Raw genomic sequence first — 18330 nt, forward strand, 5'->3', positions numbered from 1 at the left:
AAAAAGTAAGAATCGTGCCTCATAAGGAAGCTCTGAATATTAGAGTGGGAAGTGCCTGGCACATAGTAGGTGCTCAGTAAACAGCAGTATTTCATTGTCATTCTGCAAGGGCTTCTCAGCAGATATGGCCCCTCAGGAGCTCCAGGAATCCAGGCTGGGGAGAAAGAGCTCTTAAGGACCTCATTCGTGCAAGGCCCCCCAGAACTGGAGGAAGAGGAAGGCAGCCTCCTAGACTGCACAGTGGGCAAAGTCCTCCCAGCCCCCCAGGATCCTGGCTCCCTTCCCCGAAGCCTATTCCTCACCAACAACAGGAGTAGGGCCCCAAGGTTAGGCAAACAAGTGAGCGATAAGGCGCTTCCAGGCTGGGCCTTGTATTCAAGGCTTGTCCAGCTCTGGGGCTGGCTTCCTAGCTGAGCGAGAGTCCTGCAGGCACAAATAGGGCCACCTGCCATGGCCACCTGCTGATTGTGCACCTGAGGCCTTGGTGCCCTGGTACAGCCTGGGTTAATGACCCTGTTTATCCACTTGAATCATCTGATAAGGGGCAGCAGGGCCAGCAGGCAGGTGACCCTGTGCCCTGCACCCGCTGTTTCATTGACTGAAGTGATATCAGGGCCACGTGGAGCTTCCAGGCCTCCCTCCCCCGCCACTTCCCCACCGGCCCTGCCAGGGTCAGTGTGAGTTTCTTTTTTTTTTTTTTTTCAATGAACATGACTTCTGGAGTCAAGGTTGTTGGGCGGTTCCCCCCTCCCTCACCCATTTGTGGATATAAATAGCACCCACAGCACAAAGCAGGGGGCGGGAGAGCCTGGAGGAAGGAGGAACAGATCCGCAACCATGAGCTCCAGCCAGCCAGGGACCTGCCCATGCCAGGGTGCTGCAGGCCGCCCAACCATTCTGTATGCACTTCTGAGCCCCAGCGTCAGGGACTGGCCCTCTGTGCCCCCAGCCCGTGGCCGCTGCCTGTGCAGGCAGCACCGGCCCGTCCGGCTGTGTACTCCCCATCGCACCTGCCGGGAGGCCTTGGATGTTCTGGCCAAGACGTTGGCCTTCCTCAGGAACCTGCCGTCCTTCTGCCAGCTGCCCCCCCAGGATCGGCGACAGCTGCTGCGGTGCTGCTGGGGCCCCCTCTTCCTGCTTGGGTTGGCCCAAGACACAGTGACCTTCGAGGTGGCTGAGCTCCCAGTTCCCAGCATACTCAAGAAGATCCTGCTGGAGGAGCCCACCAGCGGTGCAGGCCATGGCCAGGTGTTGGATCGGCCCCAGCCCTCACTGGCTGCAGTGCAGTGGCTTCAGTGCTGCCTGGAGTCCTTCTGGAGTCTGGAGCTGGGCCCCAAAGAATATGCCTACCTGAAAGGGACCATCCTCTTCAACCCTGGTGAGCTCCCAGACATTCCTGGATGGGCCAAGGCTGGAGGGGGGGCAGGGCCCAGCCAGGGACAGCGCCTTCTAAGGGCTTGACATCTGTGATCACTTTGGGTCCTGATTATCACCAAATAGTCATCTCACAAAACAGGCTCAGAGAGGCTAATTGACTTGGTGAAAGCCACAGCGCCAGGTAGGGGCAGAGCAAGAATGGGGACTCAGGTCTATTCATATCAGTATCTAGTCCTTGCCACTCTGCCTAAGAAATTGCCCTGACCCTCAGGGAAGGTGGGAGTGGGGAAGGGGAGGGTGGGCAGACACAGCTGTGCCCCAGTCACGCCTTCACGAGCGGACTGCATGGGGAAGTTCTGAAGGTGAAACTCTGTGGGTTCAGAAAGACCACATAGAGAAGAGGAATAAAGATGAAGGGGTGTGGGGGAGGAGAGGGAGGAGTCCCCATAAACTTCAGCTGGGAGAGCAACGGATAGAGGAAGTGTTCTCTGTAATCTGGAGAGCATCGAGATGAGAATTCCTCACCAAAGGCCCTCGTAGAATGCATTATTATAATTCATTATAATCATAGTGAATACTCATATTAACTTACCATATGTTGGGTCCCGTTCTAAGACTTTTACATATACTAGTTCATTTAAACCTCATAACAAGCCTAGGAGATAGGTATTATTATTTATCCCAATTTTACCAATAAGGAAACCGAGGCACAGAGGTTGAGTAACTTTGTCCAAGGTCACACAGTTAATAAGTGGCAGTGTGGGATTCAAACCCAGGCAGCCTGGGTCTTAACCATTGCTCTATACTGCCTCTCCATAAAGGATGGAAAAATGAAGTGATAAATAAATAAATGAAGGGGGTAGTAATGGGGCCTCAAAGGCCAAGCCGGTGGCCTCCGGTCTTGGGCCAGTCTTGCCCCGTGGTGTCAGAGTAGGCTACTCACCAGCCATCTGTGCCTTCTCTGCCCGCAGACGTGCCAGGCCTCCACGCCTCCTCCCACATCGGGCACCTGCAGCAGGAGGCGCACCAGGCCCTGTGGGAGGTCCTGGAGCCCTGGTGCCCAGCAGGCCAAAGCCGCCTGGCTCGTGTCCTCCTCACGGCCTCCACCCTCAAGTCCGTTCCACCCAGCCTGCTTGGAGACCTGTTCTTTCACCCTGTCATTGGAGACGTTGACATCGCTGGCCTCCTCGAAGACATGCTTTTGCTGAGGTGACCTGCTCCAGCTCAAGCAGAGACTGGGTGGAGGCTGGCAGCACTGATTCGGCCTGGTTGTTCCCTGGGTGACCCGGTGCTCCCAGAGGCTTCCCATGAGCAGCTGGTCCCGGCCCAGCCAGGTGGGCTATGGGGCCCTCACTCAGCCCAACCCCATCTTGGCCTTCCTTGGTTTGGACACAGTGCTCCAGCTGTCTGGCCAGCCCTTGGTGGTCCCAGAGCCTCTGGGCCAAGACTCCTATCCCTTCCTGGGACGGGGTTGGAAGTTTCGACTGCTCATTGGGCCAGGAGTCCTATTGACTTTGTACAGAACTGACTTAAGTTATTGGGTTTTGTAATAAAAGGTGTGATACACTTGGAGCCTGTCACTGTAATTTGTACATGTGGAAGGGACCCGTTCACCTCCCGAGCCACCCTGCCCCTGTCAGTGGGAGCCCAAGAGGAAGGAACTGTAAGTGGCACAGAAGCCAGACCTCAGGAAACTGGAATTTTAATTTTTCAGAGTGGGATGATGATTTCATTTCTGGGGGTGAGATTTATTTCACGTGGGTCTGAGTTCAGGGGGCAATGTCAGTTCAGGACCCTCTCATGTCCTTGCCTTTATCTTAGGGGGTAGGGAGTGTCTCCCCCTGTCTTCAAATCCCCTGCTGACCCCTCCTTCAGCTCCTGCCCCGGCCTCCCTCTCACCTCAGTGAGAACTGCCAATTATAGCCAATAAGGAAAATGAAGCAGCCCATTTCCAAATTGAAACAGACAGGTTACAGGAATTTCTTCAGTTTGGGATCATTCACTTCCCCCATTCCTTCAGCGGACAGAGGAGTCTAGTCCACAGTTCTCCCAATGGAAGGGGGCAAGGGCAATTAGGGCTGGCCTGGAGGCTGCTTGGAAACCGGAGCAGACGGAGGCTTAGTTGCCACACCAGCTGTTAAAGTCTGAAACACACTTCCATGACAGTTGGCTCATAGCCACTGCCTGGAGCTCCCCTGCCCCTCTGTGCCGGCCCTTCTCCTGGAATCCATCCCCATGTCCAGCAGCTAGAGGGCAACGCTTGACATAGCCACGGCTTCCGGGGCTGCTCCATTCAGTGCATGGCTTGTGTCTATTCTGATTAGTCAATGTCTGTGCCTCACTGTTTGTTAAATATTTTGAATATCACTCAGGTCAAGGTCACTGACCTGCAGGGTGGGCAGGAGGGAATGATAACAACACACATGCCTATAGGACCCCCTTTCAGGTCTCCTCCTTTCTCCAGCAATGAGGCCTGTCCCAACCAGGCCCCACCCCCCTCACCACCACAGTTTGGATTCTTCTCACGGCGGGGCCAAGTTAATTATTACTCAGTGAGAGGTCATTCACTCAGGGACAGCAGTCTAGGAGTCATCATCACTCAGACCTTTCCCTAAAGCCACAAAGAAAGGCACCACAACTGAACCGGCCATGTACCCATTATGGGCACCCAGTACCAGCAGCAAGGGCACCCCTGTCCCTTACCCAATCACCCACTCACCACTCAGACACCTCAGACCCCACAACGAAGACACTCACACAACTCAGACCTACAACTCTCTCTCACAGACACACTAAGTTGAACAACTCAGACACGCTTACATAGACCCACAAAACAGACCCTCCATCGGCCCACACGCAGCACAGAAATGCACAGTCCAGATACACTCACTCAGCGACATACGGCAAACACATTCTCAGAGAGGAGACGTGCCCCCAAGCCAGACGTTCACACCTACATCCCTCCACCCATGGGTGGGACACACCAGAGCATGCTCTCCACCTTCTGTATTTCACAGTAAAAGAAAAAGTGGCCCCAGCGTAGGGAGACCTGAGTCCGTACACTTCAGGTTCTACCCATAAGCTGCACGTACAGGCCAAACTGCTCTGTCCAGCATTTAGGGCCTCAATCGCTCCCTTCTCCCACGGCGACCCCAATATCCACCCTCCTCTCAGAAAGGCCGTGTCCTGCACAGTGACACCCCCCCAGCCAGGACCTAATCATATCCCCAAGTAGAGATGTCCTCTAGAGCCCAGGAACAAACCCTGCACCCCTCTACCCCTTCACCCTCCACCAGAACCCCAGACCCAGACCTCAGTCCCTGACACCTGTCCCTGCCCTGCCCCTCCCAACCCTTGGGCCCATCTCACCTTGCAGACGCATGAGTCAACGCAATACTTTCAAGAGCAGATGACTCATCTCCCCATAGCAGTCAAATCCTGCAGATTCAGGGATTTGGGGTCATTCTATCTTTCATGTCCCTTCACCAACTGCCCCCATTAGTTTACTGTTGCTCCTCTCTGAACCTCAGACTGAGTCTTCCTGCCTCTCACCCGCCCTCCCTAACCCTGAGCAGGCATTAGAAAGCGCTCCTCTCCACTCTCCACCCCAGCCTTTTCCCTCAATTTACCTAATGTTTCCATCATCCAAATAGCTTCCCTATTAGCCTACCTTGTTCCTTTGCAAATTTCTTCCCTACCCTTACCCATGATTGGGGAGCTACACTTCTATTCTTGTCTGTATCTTTTGAGTCACTCCCTGTGCCCTACCCAAGCCTTCTAGAGGAACATAAAGACAAATTTAGCAAAACTAAAGAGAAAATTATAATACAGTTTTAAAAAAGATTTTTATTTATTTATTTGGCTGCACTGGTCTTAGTTGTGGCACGCACGATCTTCGTTGCCGCACGCGGGCCCTTCGTTGCAGCATGTGGGATCTAGTTTCCTGACCAGGGATCGAAACCAGGCCCCCCCTGCAATGGGAGAGTGGAGTCTTAACCACTGGACCACGAGGGAAGTCCCTATAATACAATTTTTTTAAATAAATTTATTTTATTTATTTGGCTGTGTTGGATCTTCGTTTCTGTGCGAGGGCTTTCTCTAGTTTCAGCGAGCGGGGGCCACTCTTCATCGCGGTGCCCGGGCCTCTCACTGTTGCGGCCTCTCTTGTTGCGGAGCACAGGCTCCAGATGGGCAGGCTCAGTAGTTGTGGCTCACGGGCCCAGTTGCTCCGCGGCATGTGGCATCTTCCCAGACCAGGGCTCGAACCCGTGTCCCCTGCATTAGCAGGCAGATTCTCAACCACTGCGCCACCAGGGAAGCCCCTCCTAAAATACAATTTAATAAGGGCAATAATGCTTTCTCCATGAGACTGCAGGGTTTCCAAAGGTGGGAGGTTGTCTTCACCATCAGTATCTTAACAGTGGGAACTGTGTCACATCAACCAGAGAGGGTAGAGGAAGAAACAGGCTTAGACAGGGTATGCAAATTATTCGAGGTTTGGACTGATCACCATCTGTGCTGGGATTTGAACTCAGGCCTGTGTGACTGTGGAGGCCGGGCTCTGGCCAGCACAGGCTGGAGTGAGTCATGGCCAAGATCAGGTTGTCTGGAGCCAGCTCAGCCACTGTTTACTGACTGTCTCTCAGCCTGATCCCTGTCCTCAGGCCCAGCCAGGGCTGACGCACTAGGAAGCAGGAGAGTGGCTGTGGCTCTGGGTCAGCCTCAGGTACCATTTTATTATCATCATTATTTCTACCTTCGTTAGCCATATCGTTGACTGTTTATTAAGCAGTCAGGCTGTTGACGGGTGCTGTGCCCTGCGCTGACACACCCTGCCCTTGGTACAGTCACGTAACCTAGAACTTATGATGCCAGCAAAAAGCCAACACCCAGGTATCTATCCATCCATTCATGCCATTTTCAACGTCTTTCTTGATGTCCACTGTACCAGATCCTGTGCTAGATGCTGAGGAGCACAGAATAAATAAGATACAGTCCCTGCCTTCATTGAACATCCTGCCTATATGGCAGAGAGACACACAAGTAACTGTAACACAGAGTGATCTGAACTGTGATAGAGGGACATCCAACAGGCAGCAGGGGCTCAGAAGAGGTAGTAATTAAATCTGCCTGGAGATGGGAAAAATGCTTCAGCCAAGTGGTAGCTGCTATGAGCTAAAGAGATTGAATAGGGAGTTGCCAGGCAAGAGGGAACGATAGGTGCAAAGGCACAGAGGTGTCAGAGTTCAAGGATGTTTTGCTAACTGCCAGTGGTCTGGGGCAACTGGGTCCCAGGAGACCTAAGAGCAAGAGAGGATCCTGGAGAGTTGAACAGGGGCCATGTCACAGAACAAGGCAGCAGAGAGAGGCAATCCCAGTGAAACTGGTGGAGGCAACAAGGCTAAGGTCTTGGGGAATTAGGGTTAACAAAGGGGACCATCCATTTCTGGCAGGTCATTCTGGATAGCTACTAAACAAGAACCAGCTAACAGTTATGGAGAGCTATGCTCTAAACATGTTATATGGATTATGTTATTTAAGTCTTACAACTCTATGCTGGAAGTACTATCATTATCTCCATTTCACAGATGGAGAGGCCGAGGCACCGAGTTAGGTAACTTGCTCAAGGTTACACAGTTAATAGTAGTGGAGTCAGGATTTGAGCTCAGCTGGTCTGGATTTAGGGCCTGTGCTCTTCAATGCTATGCTATCTTGAGTCGGTAATGGTCAGAGATGACCAAGTGGAGAATAAATAACAGCACCTAGACTCCTTCTCCGCACCTCACTGTAAGGCAGAATGAGAGTGAAAATGTAGTCTTGGGACTTCCCTGGTGGCGCAGCGGTTAAGAATCCGCCTGCCGAATAAAGACACAGACCTGCTAGAGAATGGACTTGAGGACATGGGGAGGGGGAAGGGTAAGCTGTGACAAAGCGAGAGAGAGGCATGGACATATATACACTACCAAATGTAAGGTAGATAGCTAGTGGGAAGCAGCCACATAGCACAGGGAGATCAGCTCGGTGCTTTGTGACCACCTAGAGGGGTGGGATGGGGAGGGTGGGAGGGAGACGCAACAGGGAAGAGGTATGGGAACATATGTATATGTATAACTGATTCACTTTGTTATAAAGCAGAAACGAACACACCATTGTAAAGCAATTATACTCCAATAAAGATGTAAAAAAAAAAAAAAAAGAATCCGCCTGCCAATGTAGGGGACAGGTGTTCAATCCCTGGTCCGGGAAGATCCCACATGCTGCGGAGCAACTAAGCCCGTGTGCCACAACTACAGAGCCTCCGTGCTGCAACTACTGAAGCCCATGTGCCTAGAGCCCATGCTCTGCAACAAGAGAAGCCACCACAATCAAAAGCTGGTGCACCACAGCACAGAGGAGCCCCCACTCACCACAACTAGAGAAAGTCCCCGTGCAGCAACCAAGACCCAACGCAGCCAGAAATAATAATGATAAATAAAATACACAACACACACAAAAAAATTTTTTTAAATGTAGTCTTGGTTACCTTTGAGTTTAAGTTTTTGATGAGAAATCTGGCCTGTTTGTTCCCCCAAGGAAGTGGCCCACTTTCCCTGGAGAAAGTACCCAGCCACACTCAGCAGCACATCCCCATGTTAGTGCCAGGAATATTCATTCCATCAATGATGATTTACTGATAATCTACTACACACTGAGCATCCTGTGAGTCTCGGAAATTCCATCCCACAAATGGCAACTGTGTGTAGTCATAAGTGCGTAACTTCTTGGGTCATCTAACGGCTTTTCCAGAGAACACCATTTTTATTTCAGTTCACATCCTTTTTTTTTTTTTTTTTTTTTTGCGGTACATGGGCCTCTCACTGTTGTGGCCGCTCCCGTTGCGGAGCACAGGCTCCGGACGTGCAGGCTCAGCGACCATGGCTCACGGGCCCAGCCGCTCCGCGGCATGTGGGATCTTCCCGGACCGGGGCACGAACCCGTGTCCCCTGCATTGGCAGGCGGACTCCCCACCACTGCGCCACCAGGGAAACCCAGTTCACATCATTTGCTACGTAACACTTATTTTTCAATTTTCAGATTTTCAAAAAGATAGCTTTAACTAAACCTTTTCTGTATAATATACATAAAAGTATGCAAATCAGACCTGTATAGCTTGGTGAATTATCACGACATGAATACAACCCTGTAACCACCACCCAGCTCAAGAAATAGAGCATTAGCAACACTCCAGAAACCCTCCCCATCATTACCACTCCCTCCTGCCCAAAGGGTGTCACTAACCCCTGATTTCCAACATGATAAATGAGGTTGCTTGTCTCAAACTTTATATAAATGGAATCGTATAGCATGTACTTTTTTGTGTTTGTCTTCTTTTACTTGATATTATATCTGAGATCCAGATATAATCTATGCTCTGTGTAGCAGTAACCCATTCACTTTCATTGTTGTAAAGTATCCCATTACACTACAATTTATCTACCCATTATACTGCTGAGGAACATTCGGTTCATCAAATAATAATGCTAGCATTATTCTTGCACACCTTTTTTTGGTGCACGGATGTTTGCAGAACTGGTGCTATATAACAAGAATCGGAATTACCGAGTCATAGAACACGTGCTCAACTTGAGTAGATCTTGCTAGTTTTCTAAAATAGTGTACCAATCTAAACATCCCTCGGCAGATTTTAAAATCCAGACATAACGTTGTCCCTTTTCACAATTACCCAGATGCTCGTTAGAACTGTTTTTATTTTTTATTTCTTGAATAGGTGGATATTTGCAATCACCACAATGTAATTACTTGCTTTATTGCTTTTTGAAATATTATTTTCCCTTTTAAGATTTTAAAAATATTGAGTAAAATATGGGACTTCCCTGGTGGTTCAGTGGTTAAGAATCTGCCTTCCAATGCAGGGGACGTGGGTTTGATCCCTGGGCAGGGAACTAAGATCCCACATGCCACGAGGCAACTAAGACCACAGGCCGTAACTACTGAGTCCATGCACTCTGGAGCCCTCGTGCCACAACTAGAGAGAAGCCCGCGCACCACAGCGAAAGATCCCACGTGCTGCAACTAAGACCCAACACAGCCAAAAATAAATTAATGTTTTAAAAAAACTTTAAAAATATTGAGTAAAATAAGATATTTATAAAATATATGTAATATATAAAGAGTAACAGTACTGAGAATTCCCCGGCATTCAGTGGTTAGGACCCAGTGCTTTCACTGCCACGGGCCCAGGTTTAAAAAAAAAAAAAAAAAGAGTAGCAGTACAAGAACCCTCATCATTGTTCCACAGATCATTATTGCCATCAACTTTTGACATCTTTCTAAATCTATCACCCAGAGGTAATGACTACCCTGAATTGGGGGTTAATCATTTCTTGATCCCTCCCAAAGGCAGCAAGGCCTCCAACAACCAACCAGCTTTCCCTAAGCACCTACTATGTGAAAGGCGTACAAAGATGAAAAATTAAAATAAGTAGGGAGGGACTTCCCCAGTGGCTAAGACTCCACGCTTCCACTGCAGGTTCGATCCCTGGTTGGGGAATTAAGATTCCCACATGCCACAACTAAGAGTTCACATGCTGCAACTGAAGATCCCGCGTGCCGCAACTAAGACCTGGAGCAGCCAAATAAATAAATAAATATTTATAAATAAATAAAATAAAATAAGTAGGGAAAGCCCTCTCATATTTGTGGCTCCCCATTCTCATGAAAATAACAGGTAACGTCTAAGGAGCGTTTACTGTATGCTAGGCATTTACCGGACGCGCAGGCTCAGCGGCCATGGCTCACGGGCCCAGCTGCTCCACGGCATGTGGGATCTTCCCGGACCAGGGCACGAACCCGTGTCCCCTGCATCTGCAGGCGGACTCTCAACCACTGCGCCACCAGGGAAGCCCTACTGAGGACTTTTATATGCGTGATGACATTAAATTCTCACCACAGTCCGCTAAGGGTAGGGACTATTATTCCTATCCAACAGATGAGGAAATTTAGGTTCAGAGAAGTTAAGTAACTTGCCCCAAGTCACACTGCTAGCTAAGGATCAAATTTCTAAGCCTTGACTTTTTTTTTTTTTTTTTTGGCAGCGCCACGTGGCTTGCGGGATCGCAGATTGAACCGGCCTGGCAGTGAAAGCCCGGAATCCTAACCACTAGGCCACCAGGGAACTCCCTTTATGATCTTAAAGCATACTTATATGTGTATCCTTAAAAAATGTTGATTTGTATTTTTTGAACTTTATACAAGTGGAATATTCTGTTTTCTGACTTCTTTTCACTCAGTATCATATACCTGAAATTATTGGTACTGAATGCCAGTTTTTGCTCCTACAAACACTGCAGCTATGAATATTCATACATACTGTCAAATAACAAACAAATCTGGACTTAGGAAGGAGGGACTTTATTTGAAGTGATTATTGCAAGGAAGGAAAGGAACTACTGAAATAGGGAGAAGGAAGCTATTGCAGAGAGAAGCTCTAACCATAGACCTACACGTGTCTCAAGGGTTAGGCAAAGAGGTTTTCTTTCACAGGGAGGAGTAAATAAGGCTAGAAAGAACTGGGTGTGAGGAAGTGGGATGACCAGGAATGGCTTATGGCACAATAGATCAGAGAATGTTTTACCCTGAACCCAGCCTATTCTCAGGAGGGGCTGTTAAGGAGGGGCTGTGTACAGCTCAAGCTGGGGGAGGGGGACACAGTGCAAAGTTCATGGACCTGGAGGAAGGAGAGAAGCTTAACCAAAGTTTAGTTAACGAGCATTTTGTTTTCGTTGTTCTGTGGGGGAAAAGCAGTTCATCTAAGCGTTTATGAGGCAAAGAATTGAAATTCGGAGTCTGTGTCTAGCCTTGCCATAGGTAAACAAGGGGGCACCCATGAGTTTTATCTAAGTAATATAAGGAAGGGTGTCTCTTTGCAGTAAGTTGTGTTCCAGAACACAAAAGGGTGGGAGGGGTTTCTTAACTTTTCCAGGATCACAGGGCTTGAGCGAGGTTCAACATTGTCGGGACATCTCCTGATAAACATACGCAAGAATTTCTTTAAAATATATAACTGTAAGTGGAATGGCTGGGTCAAAAGGTATGTGTAGTTTCACTTTTACAGGGTAATGCCAAATTGTCTTCCAAAGTGGTGGTACCAGTTTACACTTCCAACAGCGCGTGGGAGCTCCAGTTGCTCTACATCGTCAGGGTTTAAAAGAGGATTTGAGGATTTAAAATTTTTTGCCAACCTGGGGGCTATGAAGTGGGTCTCATTACATTTCCTTGATGATTGAGACTGACCATCTTTCATTGTTAATTGCATGTGTTTCTCTTCTGTGAAGGGTCTTCGGCCCACTTTTCAATTGGATTATCTTACTGATTTTGTGAGAGTTCACCAATATGTTTTGGTAGCATAAATGGATTTACGACTGAAAAGGCCCTAAACTGATAAAAGAATTGCGATTAGGTTTGGGAGATATCCAACAGCTAAAAATCTTAAACACTGCCTCTCCCTCAGGCTTCTGATTTGATCCTCACTAGCGTCTTATGAAACAGAGCCGTAACCCCACTTCTCAGGTCAGTTTTACCCATCACCACCGGCTTCTGTCTGTGGGAAAGGGACCTAGCGACTTCCTTCCGTGCTTTCCCAGCTCTTGGTTCCACGTCCTCAAACCCGGCGAACTAATCACCGGTTACGCAGTATTTATTGCGGCACCTCAACGCCCCTCGCAATATTCTCGCAAGTGTTGGTTCCAGCCGATCATGTGACACCCAAGATGGCGGCGTCCAGTGCGGCGGAGGAGGCGGCGGTTTACTTAATAGTGAGCGGTATCCCGTCGGAGTTGCGCTCAGCCCAGCTACGGAGCTACTTTAGCCAGTTCCGGGAACAGTGCGGCTGTGGCTTCCTCTGTTTCCACTACCGGCATCGGCCTGAGCGGGCCCCTCCCCAGGCTGCTCCCGACTCTACCCTAACTCCTATCCGCCAGGGTCTCGCCCAGACTTCACTCAACGATGCCCGCACTCTCTCCACTCAGGACTCTGCTCCCGCCCAGACCCGCACCTGCTGCTGCGTCATCTCGGTACGGGGGCCAACTCAAGCCCAGAGGTTTCTCCGTATGTACTCGGGCCGCCGGTGGCTGGATTCTCAGGGGACTTGGTTACCTGGTCGTTGTTTCATCCGCAGACTTCGGCTACCTACTGAGGCATCAGGTACGAGTAGGAGAGATAATAGACTGGGACTACTAGAGGCACTGGAACAGAGGCACCGTCCCTGAGGATTGTTGAGGATAAGTCAGGTCTCTCGTTAGGGCTCTTTAGGAGTTTATATCATTTCTGGACAAAGTTTCAGGCTCAACTCTCACGTTAGAAAAACTCGGGGGAAAAAAAAAAGAGGCCTATTCAGATCATCTTTCCAATTTATTAAGTCTTTTTATTAAGTCTATCCCCTTTTGCACTGACATAGAAGGGGAAAAAGGAAATCAGATATTGTCTTTGTTGCTCTCCACCCAGTCCTCTGTTGGCAAGATGCAAATGAAGAGACAAACTCTTTTCTCTGGACAGCTCCCATTTTCATGGGAAATCACTCTGATAGGGAAACAGGAAGCACAGTGCAGGGCCCTCTAATTTATTCATTCAACAAATCTAGCCTGTATTGCTAGACGTAGTGTGACTCTAGCTGGTATGCAGAGAACAGTTGGACACAGTCTGTGCTTAGAATCCAGAGAGGAAGACAGATTTGTAAAAAGGTAAGTGTCACAGAGATGCCATTCTAATTGTTAACGTTTACTGAGCACTTCCTGTGCACTTACTGGGCACGGTTCGAAGTCTTTTCGTTTTCTTATGGACTCTTCACAACAATCCTATAAGGTAGGAGCTATTGTTACCCATTTTATAAGTGAGGAAACTGAAGAATACGGAAGTTATGTTATATTACAAGGTGACAGAGTCACAATACTAACTGGGCATTTTGCTCCAGAGCCTGTGCTCTTTAACACCAACTGCTGTGAGATGACAGGGGAGGGAGAAACCCATTTCCTAGAAGGATTAGGAAATGTGGCTTTGCATCTGGATCTTGAAAGATAAACAGGAGTTGGTGGGAAAGAATGGTGTTCAAAGTAAATGGCATTTGCAAAAACACAGATATGTGAAAGCCCATGAAACTCTCAGGGCATGTTAAATTGTTTGATGTGATTGGAACACATGGTATGACGGTGTGCAGGGGGTGAGGGTTGGTGGCAGTTGAAAATCAAAAGGTCATCAGGAACCAGATCTGGAAGAAACTTGTGAGCTTAGCCTAGGTGATGAGAAATGGCATGAGATTACTAGGTGGTTCTGGTCAGGGAACAGAGGAAGGGACTCTGGAAAAGTTTGAAAGGGAGAAACAGCATTAGGCTAAAGGATTTAAACCTTGAACAGTTTCTGACTCAAGTGTTGCTGGAGACTTCTAGGTTTCAAGAGCTATTCTTCTCCCTGCTTCCCAAGGTTTGGACTCCTTTCCCTTCAAGACCCGGAAGGAACTGCAGAGTCGGAAGGCTGAGAGTGAAGCCTTCACGCTGGCCGACCTGAGGCAACTGCCAGAGCTGAACCCACCGGTGCTGATGCCCAGCGGGAATGTGGGGACTCCCCTGCGGGTCTTTTTGGAGTTGATCCGGGCCTGCCGTCTACCCCCTCGGATCATCACCCAGCTGCATCTCCAGTTCCCCAAGACAGGTTCCTCCCGGCGCTACGGCAATGTGCCCTTCAAGTATGAGGACTCAGAGACTGTGGAGCAGGCAGAGCTTGTGTACACAGCCGAGGGTGAGGAGATACCCCAGGGAACCTGCTTGGCAGATGTACCAGCCAACCCCTGTGAAGAGCCAGAGGAAGAAGAGGAAGAGGAAGAAGAGTCACACTCAGATGACGTGAGTACAGGGAGCCACCTTGTCCTTGCTGGCAGCTTAGAGAGGCCAAGGCGTTAACAGTACCACTCTTCAATTGTGTATTACCAGAGTTCTAAACCTGGGGTCCTCAGGAGGCTTCCAAGGACTTTGAACTCCCTGACATTGAACGTAAAACTGCATTTGCACGTGCAGGTATATGTTTCTTTGGGAGAGGGGCCAGAGCTTTTATCAAAAGATTCTCAAAGGGGTCTTCTTTTCATTCCTTCAGAAGAAATGTAAGGAGGGTCCCTTTCATTGATGAAATCCACTGACCAAGAGATAAGATCACCTAAGGAAGCAGAGGCACAGCTGGGATGTGAACCCAGTCCCCTTCGCTGCTTGTCTAACTTCTGTGTGCTTTCATTATGTGGTTGAGAAGTCGCCTCTATTTTCTGACCTTGAGTCTGTGGATTGAACACTAGCCTCCACTCTAACTTTATCAATGAAATAGACATTTCTTCTACCTCTTTCTCCAAACTTGTTTGTTCATCCATACAATCGGGAGAGGTGTGATTTGTTGGGAAACTTTTTTGTTAAATGCACACTCTGGGTAAGAAGTAATTGACCTGTGTCTTCAAAATTCCCAGCTCAGAGTTGCTAACACATCTGGACCACATCCTTAGTGTGTGGTACTGTCCTGCCTTTTCTCCAGCCCCTGCTCTGTAGCAGTGATTCCTGAGACCTCCTGGAGTTTAACTGGGACAGGAGTCCCCAAGATTTCAAGCCAGGAGTCATTCTGTCATTCCACAAGTCCAGTCAAGCAGTTGTAAACACAGGGGCTAGCACAGGATTCCAAAGACATTTTAAGACTCATTTCCTTCCCACAAAGAGCCTTCAAGCTCCCTGAAGAGAGAGAACCAGCATCTGGAAAGGGGATGTGGTATGGTATGGGTTTGAACGCTGGCTCTGCCCCTCTCTTAGGCAAATCACTTTACTCCTCTAAATCGAGGTTTCATCACCTGTAGAATGGGAATAATGGTACTAACCTCACAGCGTTGTTGGGGTGATTAAAGGAGCTAAGGTATGTGAAGGGCCTGACACAGTAGACGATAAGTTTAGTTCCTGTCCCTTCTTTCTTTGTGACATAATGTAGAAAGGCATAAACAGGGTGTATTGATTAGCAGTGAGAAATTCAGAGACCAGTGAGAGTGGTGGGGGACCTCATGTGAGCTACAGAACTTGAGGAATGAGGAGGATTTAACCAAGTGAAGAGGAGGTGGTGGTGGAAGAGGAGGGCAGATATTCGGGCAGGGAGAACAACATGGCCAAAAGCACAGGGATAAGAGTGAGTCAGGCTTGTGGCGGAAGGGGCCAAGTATGTTGAGAAACAGGGCATGGAGAGATGTTTTGGTCACGGCTTAGGGGCCAGAAAGTGCTGCTTCTCAGAGAAATTTGGAGGAAAGGAGCCGAGGTCCCATCTATGGGACCTCCTGTGCACTGAGCTGCCCTCCTCGTGGGCCTGAGGTCAGGAAGCTGGACAGGCAGATCACCTCTCCCCACCTTCTCCCAGGACGACGAGCGGGGTGAGGAGTGGGAACGGCACGAAGCGCTGCATGAGGACGTGACCGGGCAGGAGCGGACCACTGAGCAGCTCTTTGAGGAGGAGATCGAGCTCAAGTGGGAGAAGGGCGGCTCAGGCCTGGTGTTCTACACTGACGCCCAATTCTGGCAGGAAGAGGAAGGAGGTAACACTGGCACCCGGGCAAGGGCAGGGGTGATCCCTGCTGCGTTCGCTCAGGGCGCTGTGCTCCACATGGTGGGTTCCCTGGCAGTGAGCCCAACTAAAGGGCTAGGGAAGAGGCTTACGCTGGTCGTATATGAGAGACCAGCCATCCTTTCTAGGGGTGAGGGATCAGTGGAGTGGAGAGAAAATGCCCTCCTACAAATTCTGAATGACCCCCCTTCAGAGGAGAGATTTGAAGATAAAATCAAAAGCCCCAAGTTCTAGGAAGTCTAATTTAATTTAACTCTTGACAGAACTGAGAGTCCTTGGCTCACTCTGCTTGATGCTTTTCTATCTGCAGACTTTGATGAACAGACAGCCGATGACTGGGATGTGGATATGAGTGTGTACTACGATGCAGGTACTGGGCCAGAGGTTGCAGTACTGGGAGGTGGAATGGTGCCCTGGCCTTGCAGTGACACTTTACCAGACCTGCTTAGCAGAGGCTGAGACAGGGCACCAGTTCCTTTGGGGTAGCCCGCTAAGAGGTTCCTCTCCTAAAACATCTTTAGTTGAGTGCATTAAGTGCTGGTTGTGGGCAGAGCCTTTTTCCTTTCTTTGTGCAGGAAGGACATGTGGTGACAGCCCTCAGGGAGCTCTGGTTCTGATGGGCAGACCCTAGTAGAGTGGGAGGGTCAGGAGTTCGGGCTCTGGTTAAGAATTTAGATTCTGGAGTCAGAAATGACCTAGGGTGGTTGGGGGGTGGGAAGGGAAGACCTGGGTCCTAATTCTCTCTCTCATTTTTTGGCTTTATGACTTTTCTGTACTTCAGTTTCCTCATCTGTAAGATGAGACAGCTGTGGTTCTTATTCTTGGTGAGCTCCCAGTCTAATGGGAGAAATAATAATACAGTAATAACACACCATAAAAATGAATATTTAAATCTTGTGAGGAGGGCCTAGAAACCTGATTTTCCCCCCCTTCTGCTGAGAGAGACCCTTCCACAAATTGGGCTCTACTTCCTCAGATGGTGGAGACAAGGATGCCCGAGACTCTGTCCAAATTCGTCTGGAACAGAGACTCCGTGATGGCCAGGAGGCCGGCTCCGTGATTGGACACCAGGTGGGCACCTTCGAGCGCCACACCAAGGTGAGCACTGTGCCAGCCCGCTGACCCCTGTCTTTTCCTTCTTTACCCTCATTCCCTTCCCCGCCCCCACAGGAGCCCCATCTCGAGTCTTCTCCCTTCCCTCTGCAGGGCATTGGGCGGAAGGTGATGGAGCGGCAGGGCTGGGCCGAGGGCCAGGGCCTGGGCAGCGGGTGCTCAGGGGTGCCCGAGGCCCTGGATAGTGACGGCCAGCACCCCAGATGCAAGCGTGGATTGGGGTGAGTATGGGTGAGGGACTTCCCTGGGAGCCCAAGTGAGCCTTTCAGCTGTACCCTCTTCCCTCTGGTTTTGGATTGGGTGCTAGAGACGCCTAGGGAATGAACTTCAAAACAGAATTAGAAGGAAAAAGTATGTCTGGCGCTAACATTTTCAAGACCGAGTCCTCAGGCTTGACACGATCATTAATCTCCTGGGGGAGTCATTCCCCCAAGTCTGAGGAGTTTGGACTTGATGATTGCTATTAGAAAGTGACTGTAAGTCACAGAGTGGTGACAGTTGTTCTAAATTTCGTGTACCATTTAAAATGAAAGCAGTATGTGAGGCCTCTGGTTGCTGGCACTATCAATGGATGGATAAGGGGGCTGGAGAGCAAAGATCCAGATTTAAATGCTCAGTCTTTGGGACAAACCACATATGAAGAAGCTTCTACCCTGTTCTTTCTCAAACCCTTTACTGCTGTGAGATAGCAGCCCTCTCACTGAGAGCTCTTTTTGATCCAGGTACCATGGAGAGAAGCTCCAGCCATTTGTGCAACCAAAGAGGCCCCGTGGAACTGGCTTAGGGCTCATCTCCACCATCTACGATGAGCCCCTACCCCAGGACCAGGGGGATTCGCTGCTCCGCTGCCAGCCACCCACCAGCATGAAGTTTCGCACAGATATGGCTTTTGTGAGGGGTTCCAGCTGTGCCTCGGACAGCCCCTCAGAGCGTGAGTGGCAAGTTCAAGGGCTTCCTTAATCAGGATCACTCATAATTGCACAGTGGCAGCCCTCTGCCTGGCCCTGTCTCCCACGGAAGCAGAAAGAACTATGGGAGCAGCAGTCTGCGCGGCTTGTTCAGAACTTGCCTTCTGCCTGTCTACCTCAGGGGCATTTTTATAAAAAGCCCCCTATCCTCCCCTTTGATGATAGCGCTTAATGACTTGTCCTCGGTGGTCTCCTAACTCTACTCCCTGTTTGGGCTTGCTCCTGTTGCCTCCCCAGCACCTTGAAA

General features: G+C 49.6%; 2 protein-coding genes across 2 annotated transcripts; both read left to right on the forward strand.

The window, feature by feature from the left end:
• The first annotated feature begins 777 nt into the window (after positions 1-777).
• On the forward strand, positions 778-2932 carry NR0B2 (nuclear receptor subfamily 0 group B member 2). The gene is made up of 2 exons (XM_082832996.1): positions 778-1378; positions 2349-2932. The coding sequence occupies exons 1-2, from the start codon at positions 838-840 to the stop codon at positions 2588-2590; spliced, it is 783 nt and encodes a 260-aa protein (XP_082689122.1). The 5' UTR covers positions 778-837; the 3' UTR covers positions 2591-2932.
• Positions 2933-12146: 9214 nt separating this feature from the next.
• GPATCH3 (G-patch domain containing 3) lies at positions 12147-18257 on the forward strand (the record flags this gene model as incomplete). The annotated part of the gene is made up of 7 exons (XM_082865008.1): positions 12147-12579; positions 13852-14270; positions 15799-15973; positions 16313-16372; positions 16979-17100; positions 17209-17336; positions 17838-18257. 7 exons carry the CDS (start codon positions 12147-12149, stop codon positions 18073-18075), a joined length of 1575 nt encoding a protein of 524 aa, XP_082721134.1. The 3' UTR covers positions 18076-18257.
• Positions 18258-18330: the final 73 nt, after the last annotated feature.

The sequence above is a fragment of the Leucopleurus acutus genome, assembly GCF_964270905.1.
Source record: "Leucopleurus acutus genome assembly, chromosome: 2".
Lineage (NCBI taxonomy): Eukaryota > Metazoa > Chordata > Mammalia > Artiodactyla > Delphinidae > Leucopleurus > Leucopleurus acutus.